This window comes from Strigops habroptila, chromosome 5, assembly GCF_004027225.2.
Source record: "Strigops habroptila isolate Jane chromosome 5, bStrHab1.2.pri, whole genome shotgun sequence".
Taxonomy (NCBI): domain Eukaryota; kingdom Metazoa; phylum Chordata; class Aves; order Psittaciformes; family Psittacidae; genus Strigops; species Strigops habroptila.
In genome coordinates, this window is record NC_044281.2 from 65,801,292 (window position 1) to 65,819,360 (window position 18,069).

Here is an 18,069-nt window from a genome sequence, read left to right on the forward strand (position 1 = left end):
AGTTCTGATCTACTTACTCCTTCCATGAGAGTCTTTCCATATATTTTTATTATCCTGTTGCCCTCCTCTTACGTCTTTTCCACTGCTACTATATTTATTCTGAAATATAGTACTGCAGATAGGCCAATACTGAAAATTGTGTTCAGATGGAAGCATAATGATGTCTTTCTTGTTCTGTTTCTAACTAATCTTTTTTTAAAGCAGTATTTTACATTCAGCTGATACTTTCACAAAACTCTCCTAACTCCTAACACTCCTAACGCAATCTCTTTCCTGAGTAGAGATAGTCAGTTCAAAGCTCACTACTGCATGTAAGGTGTTAAGTCTTTTACATTGAGTGGTGTGTAAAAAGAACAAAAAAAAAAAACCCAAAACCAAAACCCCAAAAAAACCAACTGATCCAGTCTACTTGGGGGTAAACTGAAGTTTCCCATAATTTTTCATTCCCTGCACAGGGAGCCTTTCTGACAACCTTCAGCCTGTTCCACAGTAGTCAGGCAGTAAATTGTGCAGTTTTATTACTAGCATTTCCCCCCCTACTCTGGCCACATAAACTACATGTCAGTCTATTAGAAGTCAACCCATTTCAGTCAGCCACATAGTGCAGCTTAACAGCATTTTTATCTGTACTTCACTAACAAAGAGAAGGTATCATATTATTACTCTGTTCTTCAGGTTTAAGAAATCTGGAATTAGAATAAAGCAGAGTCAAGATGCTGATTTCAATGTAACAAAACAGCACAAATATTATCCTAACTCAAACTTCAGACACGATCTTATTTGGGCATCTGACCATCTGAAGAGGGTAGGCCAGGGCTAAGTTGTAGGTAGGTGCTTGCTTTATTTATGTGTGGGCTTATTCTTCAACCCCACACAAATAAATACAGAATTTAACATCCTACAGAACATGGGGAAAACCAGCTTTAAAACGTAACAGCTGAACTGCTGAGGACAGAAGGCTATGTCTTCAGTTCATCAAGACTAGGATACGGGATTTGGAGAACAGGCAGGCTAGCAAATGAATAAGAACACTATTTGAGCAAAATTAGAAAAACATCTAAAAAGCCTTACAAAACAAAGATTTAAAACAGTGGCAATGAACAGACTGAACTGCTTCCCACAAAAAAGCTGCTTTGGAATATAATTACCAGAGGATGTAGCTGAGTATCCATTGCAGCTGCTGTTGTTTCAAAAACCTGCAAAGAATTTACTAGCTCCTGGGCAGGAGCATCTCCTTTTTCCAATAAGGACTTTCGGTCTGTTAAAAACAGAAAAGGTGTTCAGTTTAAGACTGACATACCACCCCCAGCCTACCAGCCCTCCCCCCGCTTAAATCAGAAGGGTAATTACCGAAATTATTTATGTGAATGTTGTTCCTTAATGACCCAACCATAGCATCCCAGAGATGTGGCAATCCTGTTGCCATTTCAGCACCAAAATGTTTAGCTATAGTAGATAAGGCAAATTCAGCTCCTCTTCTCTGTACAACATAAGGTTTCTGAGCCTAGAGTTAAACAATTTAACAAACCGGAAAGGACACATTTAGGAATAGCAATCACTTTCAAGCAGGCTCCCATTGTTACATAGGCATTCTATTCTGACTCTGTTTATAGCTATTTACAACACATTTGCTGGTCCATTTTTTGCTTTGTAAGTTACTTACTTTATTCTTTACACAGGAAAAAAACCCCAACCAACCAAAGGTCTTTTATAGCAGATTATCTAAATCCTATAAGTATTGGGATTTGGCTTTTGCTGACACAGGCCCATTTCAGCAAGAGGTTTTCCAACTGGTTCCAGTTTCAGAACCTCAGATATTGCCAATATAGGGACACCACAAAGAGTAACACGCTAGCAAGACTTCCCAAAAGCAGTATTTGTTTTGTTAAGCCCTCTCTCTTGCTCCCACCCTCTTCAGAAAGCAGAATGGATAAAAATCACTTCAACAATTAAGAAGAAACTTCACAACACAGTTGAGGAATCACAGTCCTGACTGCATCTCATTAAAACATGACAACATTTTATATGATAAAACAGTAACAAAAAATTCAGCGTATCAAGTGTGGAAGTCACACATACATCCTAAAGCCAGTCATACTTCAAAGACTGTTCTTAATGCTTCAGAGCATCCATTATGCATCAAGATGACCAACACTAACATGGGTAAGGACACAGCACAGTCTGGGGAAATCCATTTGCATGGATTTGTACCGAGATATTCATAGATTGTACTAAATGTAAAATATTTCAGGAGTTATTAATATTCTTAATGACACACTGAAGATTTAAATATCATTATCAACAAACATATGCTGCTTGCATCACAATTTTATGTCAACTCTTCTCTCATGAAGAAATTCTGGACATCCCTATTATAATGCTGTCAACTCCAGTGAATTCAAAAGTAATGCAGGGGGTGTGTGTGTGATTGTCCAAGCTGCAAATGCAAGTTTTTGAACTTTACCTCGTCAAGCTCTGTAGGAATGCTTCCACTACTGCCAGCAGGGAGATCTACAACTGGGGCTTTTGGAGCTTTTGGAGTAGGACCTCGCCGACTTGTGATAGCAAAAGCAGCTTTCTGATGTCTGTACAGTGTAATTATTCCCTTGTGCTTAGTAACTGTATGATGCATCCCATCTTTATCAGAGCTGGGCCCTGAAGGAAGAGAAAGAAGACCTGACAATTTAAGCTGCCGTTCAGAAAACAAGCAGAAGTGATAGCTAGCTACAAGCCATCTGCAGGTCTCAATGTCCTTAAAAAACTAAAACATGTCATCGTTCTCAAGGATGGAAAATTTACGTACAGAGTTACTCCATTCAGAGCACATTTACAGCCTTGGCATCAAAAACAAAGTGTGTAAATTGCTACACAAATTACTTAGAAGAAACACAGGTAACAAAACTGCAGTCAAATATAAAACGTCTGCACAAGGTTGTTTTATGTAAGACAACACATTATGTTCTAAAGCTTAAAAATAACCCTTATCTTCTGTGTTCTTTACAAACAGTTCAAGACTTCTATCATGATACAACAGCACATGCCATCAGTATTTTTGGATGTGTTGATGTTTCCATTTATGCTAATGAGCTTAATTTTCAATCAGACATGAATGTTACTCTAACGTGACATAGATGTATTCATTAAGAAAAAGTACTATGTATAATGGTCAAACCTTAAAGCAGGTTAGAATCTTTGACAGTATTAAGGTCTTAGTGGTGTTCATTCTATCTATACCTTTTCAGCAAGGAAGAGTCATTTAAAGAAAAATCCATGACTGTAGGGTGCACAGAATTATTTGTTAATATCAAAGACTGTACTCATCTTTTGTTATCTTAGTGTTAGCCCATGGAACGCAACACAAGTCAGTCTTTTTTCTAACAGGCTACTCTAATTTGCATACTTATTCAATTTCAATGAAAAGCTTCATAACATATGTAAATGAAATGTAATCATAAGGGGATAATAACCGCAAATAACTGAAAACTGGGACAAAGGTGGTTTTTAACACAAATTTTCTGAAAACTATATACATCATTAGTTGCACACAGTGTGTAGTTTAAGATACCTAAATGAAATAATTACTAAGAAATGAAGACTTGGTTGCTGGCATTTCAAAACCACTGAAAACAAGACTCACTCAAATACCCATTTTAACAGTTCAGAGAAAACCACACACATTTTTAAGAATCCTGGCAGTCTTCGGTATCATACCTTTTGAGTTTTCATAGCTGCTGCTCTGAGGCTGTGCAGGACATGCTGCGAGTGGGGTCAGATGCGGATCCACACAGAGGGAGTTGCAGAGATTTTTTATAATCTTTGAGTTGGGACAAGGAGATCTTGTTGTACACTGCTGAAGTAACTTTGCTATACACGAAGCCACATAGTTTTGTACAAGTGTATTCTCCTCTTTTTTGATAGCTTCCATTAAGGGCTTTATAACAGGATTTAGTTTTTCTGGAAGTTGCTGCAAGTTCACAACAGCACACGCAGCAAAGGTATGGACTCGCAGATGCAACACTTGCCATTCTTGATTTGTTTCTGTAACAGTCATTTGCACTTGTTGTCGTTTACTATCCAACTGTTGTAGAATTTTAGGATTCAAAGTAAAGGATGATGTTGCTTCATTGAAAACAGAAGTAACCTAACAAAAAGGAAGAAAAAACTTACAAATCTGTTTACTGTAAAATTTATTGTAAAAAGGGATATCCTCTGAAAACTATGGTTTTCTTGGCAGAACACGAGCCACTTCACCAGGTATATTTCTAGTTTCACCAGGTATTATCATTTCTAGTTTTCCAACAAATAGCAGGGAATGCTGCAAAAAGAAGTTTCTGGAATCCTGAACTGCAGCTCAAGGGGAAAAATCAGGCACATTATGAACATTTCAAGTCTAGATTCTGAAAGCTAAACGAGGAGTTTATGTTCTCCTCCAAATTTAGATTGTCCTATTTCTGCCAAATATATCCAGATATTCTGGCAACGTGTAAGCACATGACAGATAAGCAAAGTAGAATATGCTATGGATACATAAGGCCAGAAAGGATGTGCAAGGGCCCATGCATGAAAAAGTTGTTTCTAAACTCTTTCGACGAAAGAGAGACTTGGATAAAAATGTAAGGAAAATGTCAGCAAAACCCAGTAGTTGCAGGACTTGCCATACCCTTCCGCACTCACAGTTGGCTGACTACTGTTGCTCAAATCTTTCATAGGAAACAAGTTAAAAGCAACATGGAATCATGGAAATGCTAAACTTATTCTACTGATAGGATAGTTAGGCATCTAAGTACAGGAAAGATGACAGCAGTTGAGAGGGTTAGTCTGAGGGGGGTTTTTGTTGGTTTTTGCCTTTTGCTTTTAAATGGTCAGGTCAGGTCTTTCAATGACAGGACTTTTACTGCTTCATTCTATAGATACCTCAAGTTCTACTCCACATGACCTTGATGACTGGAATGACCAAAGGATGCAAAAAATATGAATAGCAAGGAAGAACACAGTTTTTCCATCTAATGCATGAAGACCCATACTACAATGCAGAGTAGATTTGGTGTTCATATTGCAAGAAAACTTGAAGAGCTGAAAGAGTGCAGAAGATAACTATTTCCTATGGCTATGGAATAAGTCATTTAATCCAGAATGGAGATCTCTTGAAAAATACCCATGCATTGGTCAAGCAGTCCTATCACTGGACTCCAAAGTAAACAACTGAGGTACATGAAGACTCCTGTACTTCACAGACTATGAGCTCACATTATTCTGTCTGGCCTCACCTTGGAAATTTATTCATTTTAGATGGTAGTCACAGTTAGACTGGCTGCCAAAATCCCCTCAGCCCATATACACAATTGTCTATAACTTTAGAGATATGTTGAGATTTCCAAGTTAAGCTACTGCGTATTATACATAAATACTACCATCTGTGAATTTCAAGATCCATCATGCTACAGTGATCATGGCCATAACTGTACAAACTTACACCTTCCCTTGTGCTTATCCTCAGCATCCCAGTTGCATACACAAACGCATCCAGGATCCTAATCCTCCTCATCCCCCTCCCCAAGATGCACCACATCTATCACCGTTCCTTCATCCCCCCAAATCCACACACCTCTTCCACCCTAGTCCCCTTTTATTTTGCAGGCTCTCAAATCCACAAGCTCTTCATTTATATCCTACCTCATCTGTCCTACCCATCTTTCTCTCTGCTTAAGAGTCCAGTTTCAGGTTGGAAGAAAAACCTTTTAATTTGTTGCCCCAACATTATCAGCTCTATTTTCGCTTACAGAGCTCTTCATGTCAAGAACTACCTTTCATGAGCACATCTAACACCGGTGTTTTCAGATTAAAAAAAAAAAAAAAAAAGGACAAAACAATTGAACAGCCAGGAAAAAGAAAATAAAAACAAACAAACAAAAAACCCCCACACTTTAAATCACATGCATGGGAGTTGGTAGGGAGAAAGTCTAGAATTTACACAGTTCATTTAGTCTTTTGACTGTGTTTTTTGAAGGAGTTCCAGCCTGCTTTTTCTTCTGTGTAGATTTTAGTAGTGAATCTAAACCTGGGATCAGGACACTGTCAGTTTCTTCTCTAGTATTTACCTGCACTGTACTCAGTTTTTGGCACAGCTCTAACAGCACGGGGGAAGTGGTAAGTATCCATTACGTATTTCATGTCAAGGATGTGTAAAGTCACTACCTTATTTCTGAAAGTTACCATCTGTGTAATAATTATGCTGAAGATGTATTTCAAGACAGGAACAGATCTGAAGGAAGGGCAGGCATGCCTCTACTTACCAGCTCATTTGCTTGATCTATTGTAAATACACTGCAGTTTACTCTGTTTCCAATGTCAATGTGTGAGTCGGCTAACAATGAGATGAGCTGTTTACATTCGTTCTGCATTCGTGTAAAAGGAACAGCAATTTCATCATAATAGAGATGTTCAGAAAGGACCCCAAGTAAGCGAGGCTGCACACAAACAGCCACAGTTCTACACTCCTGTAACAGGAAAAGACATCATGTTTATTCCTGAGGAATCACAGCTTCTGCTGTTTAGTTTTGGGCACTAAATAGGGCAATCTAAACAAAAAAAAAAAAAAAAAAAAAATTCAGTTTCCAGAGGGACCATTAATATTTGTAACCCAGATATGAAATATTACGAACAAAACCTTCAGTCTGCTACGAGAACTGAAGGGACAGTGAAAACAGGGAGAAAAGTCATGTTAAAAGGAAGCCTTGACCTTAAATAACAGGCTTCTTGAGAACAGACATATTTGTAGAAGAAATGTGAGCATATTTACTGATTCATAGTTCCAACAGTTGGCGTTTAGCTACCAAGTAATGTATTCCTCCATTGCCTACAATCAAGATTTTAGTATTTAGATGTATAAGTACGATTACAGCTTATCAACTGAAATTTCATTTCAAGCTAAGCAGCAGACGACAAGCTGTGCACTGAGATAGTGAGTAAAATTTATTTTTGCTGCAGAAACATCCTACCTTTTGCAAGGCTGCCCACTCACAGATTACTAATGCAACACTAATCCTCTGCAAGGCAGATTTAGAATTCAAGTGGAAGAGCAGTAGCTGAGCTAATGATTCAGCTGGCTTTATTTCTTGAGTAACAGTATTTACACTTGGGTCACAAATGCAGCAACAAAGTGCTCCCAGCAACCTGACAAAAGGAGAAAGAACAGTCACCTCAATGTTACAATTACCCTGCAATTAATGATTCAAAATGAAGATGTCAAAAATGTCTACATAATTAGATTTTAGCAAAAGCACTACAGAACCCAAAACATAAATTGTTTTAAAGTATTTTTTTAAGATTTCCAGTAAACTGACTTTGCTGCCATCATCCGAGCTCGCATGACAACATAATCCCTGGTTGCTGGATCTTCTGCGATGCTGTCTGCCCCAGCAATATATTCCTGAATCACTTCCTTATTCTGGGTTTGACCTTGACGCAGTTTAGCACCTGCCTTTTCCTATGGAATAAATTTGGGAGAGATTGAAAGTAAAATGTGCTTGTGATAGAAAACATGAATTCATATTCCGTAACATTCCCTGCAGAAGTTGAACTAAGCCAGAACATTTCTTGGATAACAGACTTTACATAAAGCAGTTCACCACTGTAAGTCACTTCTCCGCTAGCAGTTTCTGTGGTCCTATTAAATGCATGATATGGTTCCTTCACAATAATATTAAAACTAACACTCAACATTTGGCTGATAAACTGAGTCCATATAGAGGAAAAAGGAAAACTCTTTCAGCATGTTTTCAGAAATAACACAATGCTTTCAGACTTAACTCAGTCCTGCAAACAGATTTGAACCTGATTCAAACCTGCAAACATGGTTTGAAACCATGATGGTTATGGAAGGACTTTATAAAGTATTCACAGGGAGCGTGCTACATGACAGAAATGTTGAGTTCTCACAGATAACCTGACAACTATTTTGCTCTACAGACTTGAGGTTTGTAAGATAGGCTACATTTAGAGTTGTAAAAAGGCTCCACCACTCCCCTCTAACACCTTTAGAGCACCTTTATATACAGCTAATCAATTTCCCACTTTCCCCAGAACAGCTAGAGAAGTCACATTTCACTTACTTTTGATCTGGTTTTTACTTCTAGCAACATGTTTAAGTCAATGGGCAAATGAGATGGCTGCATCATTAAACAGAGCCAGGCTCCCATCCATGGACAAGCAGCTGCAACCACATACTGTACAGATGCCTTGTTTAACAGTTCCAGCCATACCTTGGGAAAGAAAGATAGCGGAAATCATGACAAATTTGTATGGGTCTACGTAAGATCATATGTGTGCTGATAAACTGTAGGAACCATCCAAGCAAAGGCTGTTCAGAGACCTCATAGCAGCCTTCCAATATTTGAAGGTGGCCTACAAGGATGCTGGGGAGGGACTCTTCATCAGGGACTGCAGTGATAGGACAAGCAGTAATGGCTTCAAACTTAAACAAGGGAAGTTCAGGTTAGATATAAGGAAGAAGTTCTTTACTGTGAGGGTGGTGAGGCACTGGAACAGGTTGCCCAAAGAAGTGGTAAATGCTCCATCCCTGGCAGTGTTCAAGCTGAGGTTGGACAGAGCCTTGGGCAACATGGTCCAGGGTGAGGCATCCCTGTCCATGGCAGGGAGGTTGGAACTAGATGATCTTAAAGTCCTTTCCACCCCTAACCATTCTAGGATTCTATCCTCCTTCACTATATAGTAAAACATCACATAGGCTAACTACAAAATAATTAACATGAACACACTATTCTTTACCAGTACAAAAGTGCAGAGGACATGAAAGAGCAGGATAGTTAGCACTATATAGGTAGGTCATAAGTCATGCAAATACCTTGTGAATAAGATCCAGAATTTCTTGGTTGCTTTCTAAGATACAAAATTGAAATATGTGCCTCAACATGTCTTGCAGAATTGGAGTCAGCCATGTTGAAGAGCTCTGAAACAAGGATATTGTGTGATCAAGCAGATTCATAGTAAACATATAGTAAACCACCAGTAACACTAAATTCTTACCTGGTCTTGGGTGGACAGCAGTGTGAATAATGTCTCCAGTGCCGCTTTTCGCACAGAAGATATAGTATGATGCAGGAACGGCCACACACGTGGGACCAAAACTGTGAGTGACTGCTGAATACTAGTACACGAAGTGGAGACGTAGAAGCCATGAGAGGGGAAAAAACCCGAAAATAGATACACAGAGTTAAGTTAATTTTGTTTATCTTCAGATATAAAGTTCAAGCATATATTTTTACCATGTTGTTTCCCAGATTATACTTTGGGCTTTGTTAAAGTATTCAGGAAAAAAATGGGCATTTTGGTTTTGTTATAATTTTAGAAATAATTAAAAACAAGCTTGGATCTTTTCTGCAGGAACTTGCACCTCGACTGAGGCAAGCAGGACATGCTGAATTAAAGATGGCATTAGTGACAACTTCATTCTTAATTTTGGATTTGAGCAAAATCCAGCTTGAGCAGTGACAGTCATACAGAATGATAAAGGTAAGATGTGTAAAGCATCTACCTTTAAGTGCAGATGCTGTGAGTTTACCATTTGGAATAAGAAAAATGTTAACATACCAACATGCAATCCCTCTAATCTGACAGTCCCAAAGAGATAGGAACTAAGCATTGTCTTCAACCAGTCATAGAATTACTAGTTGTCCTATTGATGTGAATTTTCACATTTGTAGCTCCTTTAGAACTGTTCAAATAACAGTCCTACAGATACATACATGTGTTTTGAAGTGTGCAGATTGGAGTCTGTCAACAAGAAGCAGACAAACAAAGTCTGTGGGCCGGACCACTATGAGTGGAGCTGATATCCTTTACTAAAATACTCAAGATGAATGGAGAGAGGAAAAAAACTACATCACATATAAACAATGTCTAGTACCTTGTAATTATTTCGTTGTCTTTTACAAATGTAATGAAAATAGAAGCGCTGTCCTTCACTTTAAGGAAAAGCAAGAGTAAAATTCCAAAACTGATTTAAATCAAGCATCTCCTTGGCATGCGATTTGAAAGCAACTTTGCTTATTCCAATTTGAAAATAACTGGACAGTCAAACCTGCAATACTGAAGCAATACTAATGAAAAAGTTACCTGCATTTGCGGACCTGAGGATAAGTCAGAAGGGAAGAAAGAAGGATCATGATACTGTTTGTGGAAGCTGTCAAGTCATCCAACTCCAGAAGTGCATCCCATAAGGTATTAAGAATAAAAGGCACCTACACAAATAAGCAGAGGAGGTTATCTTAAAAAAAGTGCTGCCTCTAAGCATTATTTTCTTTACCCAGACCAAAAGCGAACTTTTCCATCAGAATTGATGGACAACAATTCAGTCACCTTCTGAGACTGAAGTTGGACCAGACTTTCCACTACTGGTACTAAAGATGCTGCGGCAACAGCTCGGACATCATCATCCAGATCTTGGAGACCTTCAATTATTGCAGGCAGCACTTTAGGCAATAAAGTGCTGATCAAGTCCTGCCAAAAAGATCAAAAGCATTTTTAAACTTAAAAAGCATATAATGCCCCAAACAACTAAGATGTACTCTAAGTGTGGGAATAAACCCATTTGTTGCATAAAACAGAAGCTACAGGTCCAAGACGACAATCTAAATATTTTAAGTTATCATTCATGAAGTAAAACCTAGGTTATAAATTTGAATGAACTGTAACCTGGATCTGTTTGTATGTAAACAAAGCTCAGTGTTTGCAGAACAGTATCATGAACACACTAAACCTTTGTAGCAGTGAGCTCTGTTAACCTCACACATGAAAGCATCACCAAAACCAGACAAGTGTATTTGTAATGTAACTTGTCACATTACAACAGTACAATTTTGCTATATACATGCACATTTCTGCAGCCTGGATATAAAAATGCAGTCGCACATCTTATAACCCACATGAGACTGCAGTGCAAGCAAGCCTGCTTTATCATATCTATCTACTGTTCAGCCACATCCTCTACTTTGAGCAGAACTTTTGTTCCAAAGCTCTCTGCAATTTGTCATGAGGGTTATTACCTGACGTACTGCCAAAGCATACTTTATTCCTAGGAGACCACCATGTCTCACTTCCCATTGTTCCTGTGTTAGCAGCTTCAGGAGAACATCCACAGTTTTGTGAACTCCAGTCTCATTCATATGTTTCAATACTACTCCCAAAGTCTGAGCACAAGTCTCACGTACTGGTGCTACCACCTAGGACAAAGTAAATTGTAAAACAGTTATTTCTGTATGAAATCTGACTTAGAAACCTCTAAGAGTAGAGTCAGATGACCAAAACTGCTATATAGACAAAGTGAAATCTCTTAGCTACTTTGCAATAAGCATCTGTGAGCAGTTACAAGCAGTAGCACTGTACCAAGCATAGCTGATCTGCTGCAGCATTATCTCCCACAGAAACCTGCTGGTCTACGTGTTCACTCAGAGACAACTTACTTCATCTGAAACAAAGTCTCCAAATCTGTCTAATGCAAAAACACAAAGGAGTCTAATAACCAGGTCTTCCAGCCACTCCTGGTGCTGCTGAACCATCTGTAAAAAGAGAGAAATTGAACACCTTGACTGTATTTACTCATAAAGGATTGCCAATATGCTTGCTTTAGCTAAAATTTATAAGAGATGTGGCAACATGTTTAAGTTGACCGAGTATAGCCACCTCACAGAGACAGTCAAAGCAAAATAGCACTATTTCAGCTCACCTGGCTTATTACAAACATTTTTTAAAAAACCAAGGTAGCTTTATCAAAAAGCTACAAAGCACCTTGTAGGTAGACAGATAATTTTATTTATTATTTAACATACACAGCGCTTAAAGGTAAGAGTCATTCAGTTAATCCTTACTGACTAATGTCAATACATCCAAGGCAAGTCAATTAATATGCTTGAAGAATATTTACAAATAAACCATGAAGCAGGATGTCGCTGTGGGAGACCCAGCGAAAGGAACTTGTCTTTCAGCCATGTGTCCTCCAGATTTAACAAAGCAATTTAGACCAAGCTTGTCTTGAAGCTCTGGCCTTTGTTAAGAGACCCAATGAGACCTCCATGTTAATGAGACCCAGTTCTGTAACTCTGAATCTCAGTAGAAGCCTATAGAAGCAAATGCTCAGGCATCACCTTTGTCATCTTCACTTTTTGCCACTAGTTTGCCTACTAGACCACCACTTCCTTTGAAAGCTATCATTTTAATGAACAAAAGTTTAATTGTATTATGGATTTCATATTCCCATATATGTCAAAGAATTACAGCCTGCATATAGCATGTACAGCAGACTTTAAAGCTAGCTTGGAGTACACATACTCTTTCCATAAATAGTTAAGAAACTGTTTAAAGTACCTTACCATTGCAGCACGTGTTATTACCCTGCAATCTCTATGGAACAAATACTACTCCATGTGGAAGCAAGGAGAGATAGTAGCTTTTGCTTTACCTATATATATAGTATGCTGAAGTAGCTTGATTTACATTTGATAAATGTATTTCCTCATTCTTCAACACTCTCTAAACCACAAGCTCTCCCAGCTGCTTTTAAAGCAGAGAAGTCAGTACGAATCTGGATGAGATTCACTATTAACAAACAAGCTGCTACTGTTGGGATATCTTGAAAAAGTGTTTTCCTTTTAAATAGGCTGCTTAAATAACTTTTCGCATAATAACAAAGCAAGCAGATTCATAAGAGTCACCTCACTAGTTAAGTGAACAGAATTAGATGGTCTGAGACATGATTAACTTCCAGTCATGGTAAGGGTGTGCTGAAAACCAGTATTTTCTAGTATGGAAGCTAGTGTTTAGTAACTTTACACACAGTCTACATATTAATGGCTGCTCAGACAATAGTACTGTTTTTTGAACAGGCCTTTTAAAAAGATACAGCGCATACAGTGATTTCATCCAGATTGTTTTGAGCAGACAAATCTTATGGTTTATTCCCCCCCCGATCGGCCACCTCTTGCAGAGCTTAAGTATTTTAAAGAAGTCTGGTTTTTAAACTTCATTTAAGTAAACATATTAAGTCTATGTGACTGGAAACTTACCTCTTCTAAAGAACTATCTCCCATTTTACCACCACTTTTACCATGAGCTTTAAGTATCTCTCTCAGTCCGGTACCTGCACCATGTCGAACCTAGACAGTGAAATCAAAATTCAAATTTTAAATATTCAGGGACAAATACAAAGATAAAAGCCACACTGGGTAACTGGAACACTTCTACTTTATTCTTAATAAAAATGTTTCATGATTAGACCAACTCACATACTTAAACTCATATACTAACCTGTCTGAAACAAACCCATTTTTTCCTATGTATCTACCAGCTCGGGGACAAAACAATTAAGAATTGCTTCTATTTTCTAACATAGAAGATATTGTTATCATATTTGTAGTAACGCAGCCAGTGAAGAGTTTTCATTTAGTTTTACTCACTATGTTATAGGACACTAGTTTTCAGAAAGAGCAACTAGAAGATATTATCTTTTTAGTAAGTTTATAAGAAAAACAATATTCACATATTTCTTAAACACTTTGTATTTCTCTTCGTATTATATATTACATTTATGTTTCTCTACAACTCTTCATATTTCTTAAAGAGAGTTTGGATCCCCACTGAATATTCTGGGATCTGCCAAACAAGTTTCTGAGAATTACTATTCTGTATAGCTTACAAACCTGCCTTGCTTGCCTAAATATTAGAAGTGAACAAGTGATACCAGACAGCAAATTACAGCCACTTTTATGTTCCCACCAAACACGGACAGTTGAACACACTAAATAGTTTCAGAAATGGCAGAAGACCAGAAGATCTGTGCTACTGACATACCTGTTTCTGATACTTTTGATACATACCTGGACTTGTAATTGGCTCATCAAGAAAAGCCCACTCAACAGACAGACAGAAAGTTGCAAAAGCAAAATTTTGGACCAGCTTTTTAATGAGAGGTCTTCACATAGGTTATAGCAGAACTTAATCTTTTTTTGTTTTTTAAGGACATTTCATATACATGCTTGTTGCTAGCAGAAAATTGTTGCATTTCATTTTACGATAGTAACAACTAGAACCAAGTAGTTTGTAGGTCCTTCCTTAGAGTATTTTAGATGAAATGCAAGCATATACATCCCATATGTACAGCTCAGTGGCTGTTACTAAAAGCCATAAGCCAATAAAAACAGTCACAAAGCCTAGTCTTAAATCTTAATTGTTCATAATACACCAATCATTTGTTTATTTGGTCCAAGACTGCTTATGAGCTAGCTATTACAAGCCAAAAGAGGAACAGATCGCTAGTTAACTTCTCAGCTTCTGCAAACACAAAACAACAGCAAGACAAATGACGGAAATACCAGTAGTAGGATTCATCTTGCCTGACTTCAGCTACCCATAAGCTAGGAAAGCACTGTGAATTACTCATCCAGACTGCCTCAAGACATTGCAAGAAGATGCCAGAGGGCACTTTTATAAACATGTATTTTGAGGTAGTTTAACCTGGTTTCCATCCAGAACATACCCTAATAATGATTCTGGATTGATCTACTTCCTTAATTAAGATGTGCGTGCTCTATATCAAACGTAATATCAAACGTACTAAGAAAGCTATGAGAATATATCTGTATTCCAGAAGACAAGTGGACTTTGACTTCAACTGCAAACAGCCTGATTTCAAATAAAGGGAGGATTATTAGCTCAGATGCAGTGATGTCCCAAACAAATATAATTATCCTTTTTCTGTGCCCAAAATAATTGGGCTGGCTACATATGACCTACCTCTGTGTTTCCAAGTTTTAGGTCCACATGGGCAGAGCCCATCACTGAAACTGTGCTACAGATATACCCGAGTATGTTACAGTTAGTGTTAACATTTGATCATCCAAAAGATAAACTTTTTAATTTAAAAATTGAAGTTAGTTGACAACTGTTATTTCCATCTTCCGCTCAAGGAAGAGAAGATATAGTGGCAGCTACCTCCTATTTTTGCCTGGAACCGGTATCAAGGTTTGTGGAAAATAGTACAAGGATTGAATAGAAGGCTGAGCAGAACAGGTTTTGAATCTTGAAAATCAGTTGCCAAAGGAATGATTCTCCCACCTTTTCTACTCGTTTAGCATTAAACAAACATGTCACTGTCATCAGCAACACTTGTACAATATTCGTCAAACTCTTGGCCTGTTTTAATTGCTTAATCTTTTGACCACAGATTCACGTGTTTTTATTTTGCTTGAATTTCAATACTTCCAGAATTCTCACTTATAATCACTGTTTTCCATATCTTTCCCATGATCCACTCCAGTATACGTTACACATCTGTTTTCATTTATACTTTAAGTGAGCCTTTAAAAACTCCATAAGTTCTCTAAAAGCAGATTTGTCTCAGCTGTGTAGTCTGTATTTACTACTGATGTAATTTTTGATACCTAACAAAATGCTCAAGTCCAACACATACAATTTTTGTGCTTCTGTTGAAGCCTTTTTTTTAATCTATAGTTACACCTTAGATACTGCACATACATCTTACCTCCCAAGAAGGGTTAAAGAGATCATTGCACACCTCTTCACAAAAGCTTTCCAGAGGCCATTCATTTGGCTAAAAATAATTAAAAAAAAAAAGATTAAAAGAGAAAGAGATCAGGCAAGCACTTCTTATATTGTATGACACTTAGTTACGTGAAGGTAACAAAGACCTCCAAATGGTTAAGTATTTTTCTTCATTACAGGACAGAATTGAAAAAAATCCCAAAACTAACAATCTTCTCCCACACTTCAGAAGCTTTGCTGATTGGCAGTGGATCTTTTAAAAAGCTTATGAAGTTTGTCTGTTAGTAGTGTAACCTCTTCTCTATTGCAATTAATTTGTATGTTCTGAATTCAGCCTCCTTTTAGGAACCATGCTAAGGCAGAATATTAAGCAAAGTTCCTTATGCTCCCCTGTGATTCTTTAAGAACTTCACCTGTAAAGAATATAATGGGCAGGTCTCAGTTTGAAATTACACTACATAATCAAATTGTGCCAATTAATGCGGTAATAAACACCACCCTTCTCAAAACACTTCCACATTTTTGAAAACCAGAAGCATATCCACTATTCCAAAAATTCCTACAAGGGAACTGTATGGCTGTGGAAAGGAAATTATGATACTAACATGAGTAAGTTCACACTATCACAAACACAGCATTTGAAGGGCTAGCAACCATCAGCTATCCAGCCTGCAGTTATCATTCACCTCAAATTCATTTTCCAATCATCGTTTCTCAAGTAAGAATTTAACTACTAAATATTTTAATTACTGGAAAACAAGCTTATTTTTGTAGCATACAGATTAAACAAGATAAATAAGTTTCTATGTACCATTTGTACTCTGATATAGCATTTCTCAATTTTTCAGCTTTTCAGCCTATTGAAACAAATGCAAGATTTTCTAAGACTAAGATAATTATTTAAATCTTCAACTACTAAAGATAGAACTTAATTCTAACTTAAGCCTAATGAAAGTAAGGCAAAGATTATTTAAAGTGTACATGAACATTTAGATCAAATTATTTATGGCTCAGTGTAATCCTATCATCTAAGTGATTAGCACAGTTTTACAGCTTAATACCCAGGTCTGACACCTGTAATCCATCTACTCAGGTTCATTTGGGTCACAAACTGCCACTAATGGCTTAAATGTGAATACTATACACAGTTTGAAGTTCATTTTGCTTCATTACATATAAAAGTAAGCTGGCAATGGCATTCTTTACTCCATTTCTCTGAATGCAAAAATGACTAAAGAATTTGGGAGCACAAATCAGTTTTCATTTACATCACCGATAAACTGACTGATCATTCCTGCTAACAGGAGAATTACACATCATACCTCTTCTGGAGCATTTTCTACCAATGCTTTTGAGTCTGTGGCAGGCTGGTTGATGACAACATTTGCAACTTTTCTTCTCTTTTCTTCTGGTTCCCCATCAGTGCTATCATTGCTAAGAAGGAACAAGTATAACTTTATGGAGGGAAAGTATGTTTATGGGGAAGTAATTACTTCTACAGCTGAAGCGTTCAAATACCATAGAGTGTGGCAAGAATAAAAACCCAAGAGGTTTAACACTGAAATATGTAAAATAGGTAAGTCTACATGTGGGGGGAAAAAAAAAAAAAATTCAGTTAGGAGACAGCAGAATGCTGTCCCAGACCGGCAATCCTTCTCAGCCTTTTCCAAGAAATACAGAATGTCTTAGTAATATCAAGGAAAGAATTTTGTCTACTGCTTGTTTTAAACACAGTAGGTACAATGTCACTATAAACTACAGTGAGAAACACAGCATACATCAGAAAGTTGTATTTAATTTTTAGTTATTATCTTCTTAAATCCCCCATTTTCATGCATTATTTTCAAGCCCTATTTAACAACAGCAACAAACCACAAACTAACTGTAGCATCCCGTTATTTCAAGATCTCTCTGAAGCTAGGTCCTTAACAAAGCTCTACTGGGGAGAAAGCATAGCTTTGCACCATCAGCACAGTTAGCACGTAAAAGATTAAGCTACAAAGACTGTAAGAAGTTTTTCAACCAATAAGCTTGAATTGTGATTTAACTGAAATAAAAGCAAAACAATTCACTACTATACCTCTTCTCATTAGCTTCCACTGCATCTCTGGATCTTTGCTTTGCAAATAGCTTAGCCATTCTTTTGGCTTTATTCTTTTGTCTACTGCTCATACCAGCTCGAAATTCTGAGTCAATTAACTCGGCAGCCTGAAGAGTCTGAAAGAAAAGTTATTGTCAATTTTCTTACAATGAAGGTCCTTAAAAATTCTCAAACCCACGTTGCTCTCAACCTCCCCAAACTTCCACTTGACACTCAAGAGCAACAGTTTGACATCAGATAATACTAACATGCAACTATGGGGTGTAAGAATTCAGAAAGCCAAAGCATACCATACCAAATGTTGATCATCATACTTAAAATATAAAGATTATAACTGCAGAAGCACAAATAAAGCAAACCCACTGTATTATTCCTTGCAGTCAAACAGCCCGAGG

The 18,069-nt window shown here is 37.5% G+C and overlaps 1 protein-coding gene across 3 annotated transcripts in view; it reads right to left on the minus strand.

Moving 5' to 3' along the window:
* The window catches only part of BTAF1 (B-TFIID TATA-box binding protein associated factor 1), a 44,333-nt gene that overhangs the window by 12,360 nt on the left and 13,904 nt on the right, over positions 1-18,069 (minus strand). For 2 of the 3 annotated variants that reach the window (XM_030485839.1, XM_030485838.1), the window contains exons 6-23: positions 17,654-17,790; positions 16,896-17,007; positions 15,554-15,622; positions 13,080-13,169; positions 11,481-11,576; positions 11,064-11,240; positions 10,378-10,518; positions 10,135-10,259; positions 9,046-9,166; positions 8,864-8,968; positions 8,112-8,261; positions 7,344-7,486; positions 6,999-7,173; positions 6,294-6,497; positions 3,712-4,141; positions 2,465-2,655; positions 1,351-1,504; positions 1,149-1,258 (exon numbers count right to left, since the gene is read on the minus strand). In XM_030485839.1, the coding sequence (XP_030341699.1) occupies positions 1,149-1,258; positions 1,351-1,504; positions 2,465-2,655; positions 3,712-4,141; positions 6,294-6,497; positions 6,999-7,173; positions 7,344-7,486; positions 8,112-8,261; positions 8,864-8,968; positions 9,046-9,166; positions 10,135-10,259; positions 10,378-10,518; positions 11,064-11,240; positions 11,481-11,576; positions 13,080-13,169; positions 15,554-15,622; positions 16,896-17,007; positions 17,654-17,790 (2,730 nt within the window). The remainder of the gene's footprint in view (positions 1-1,148; positions 1,259-1,350; positions 1,505-2,464; positions 2,656-3,711; positions 4,142-6,293; positions 6,498-6,998; positions 7,174-7,343; positions 7,487-8,111; positions 8,262-8,863; positions 8,969-9,045; positions 9,167-10,134; positions 10,260-10,377; positions 10,519-11,063; positions 11,241-11,480; positions 11,577-13,079; positions 13,170-15,553; positions 15,623-16,895; positions 17,008-17,653; positions 17,791-18,069) is intronic. The other variant, XM_030485841.1, reaches the window with a different exon arrangement.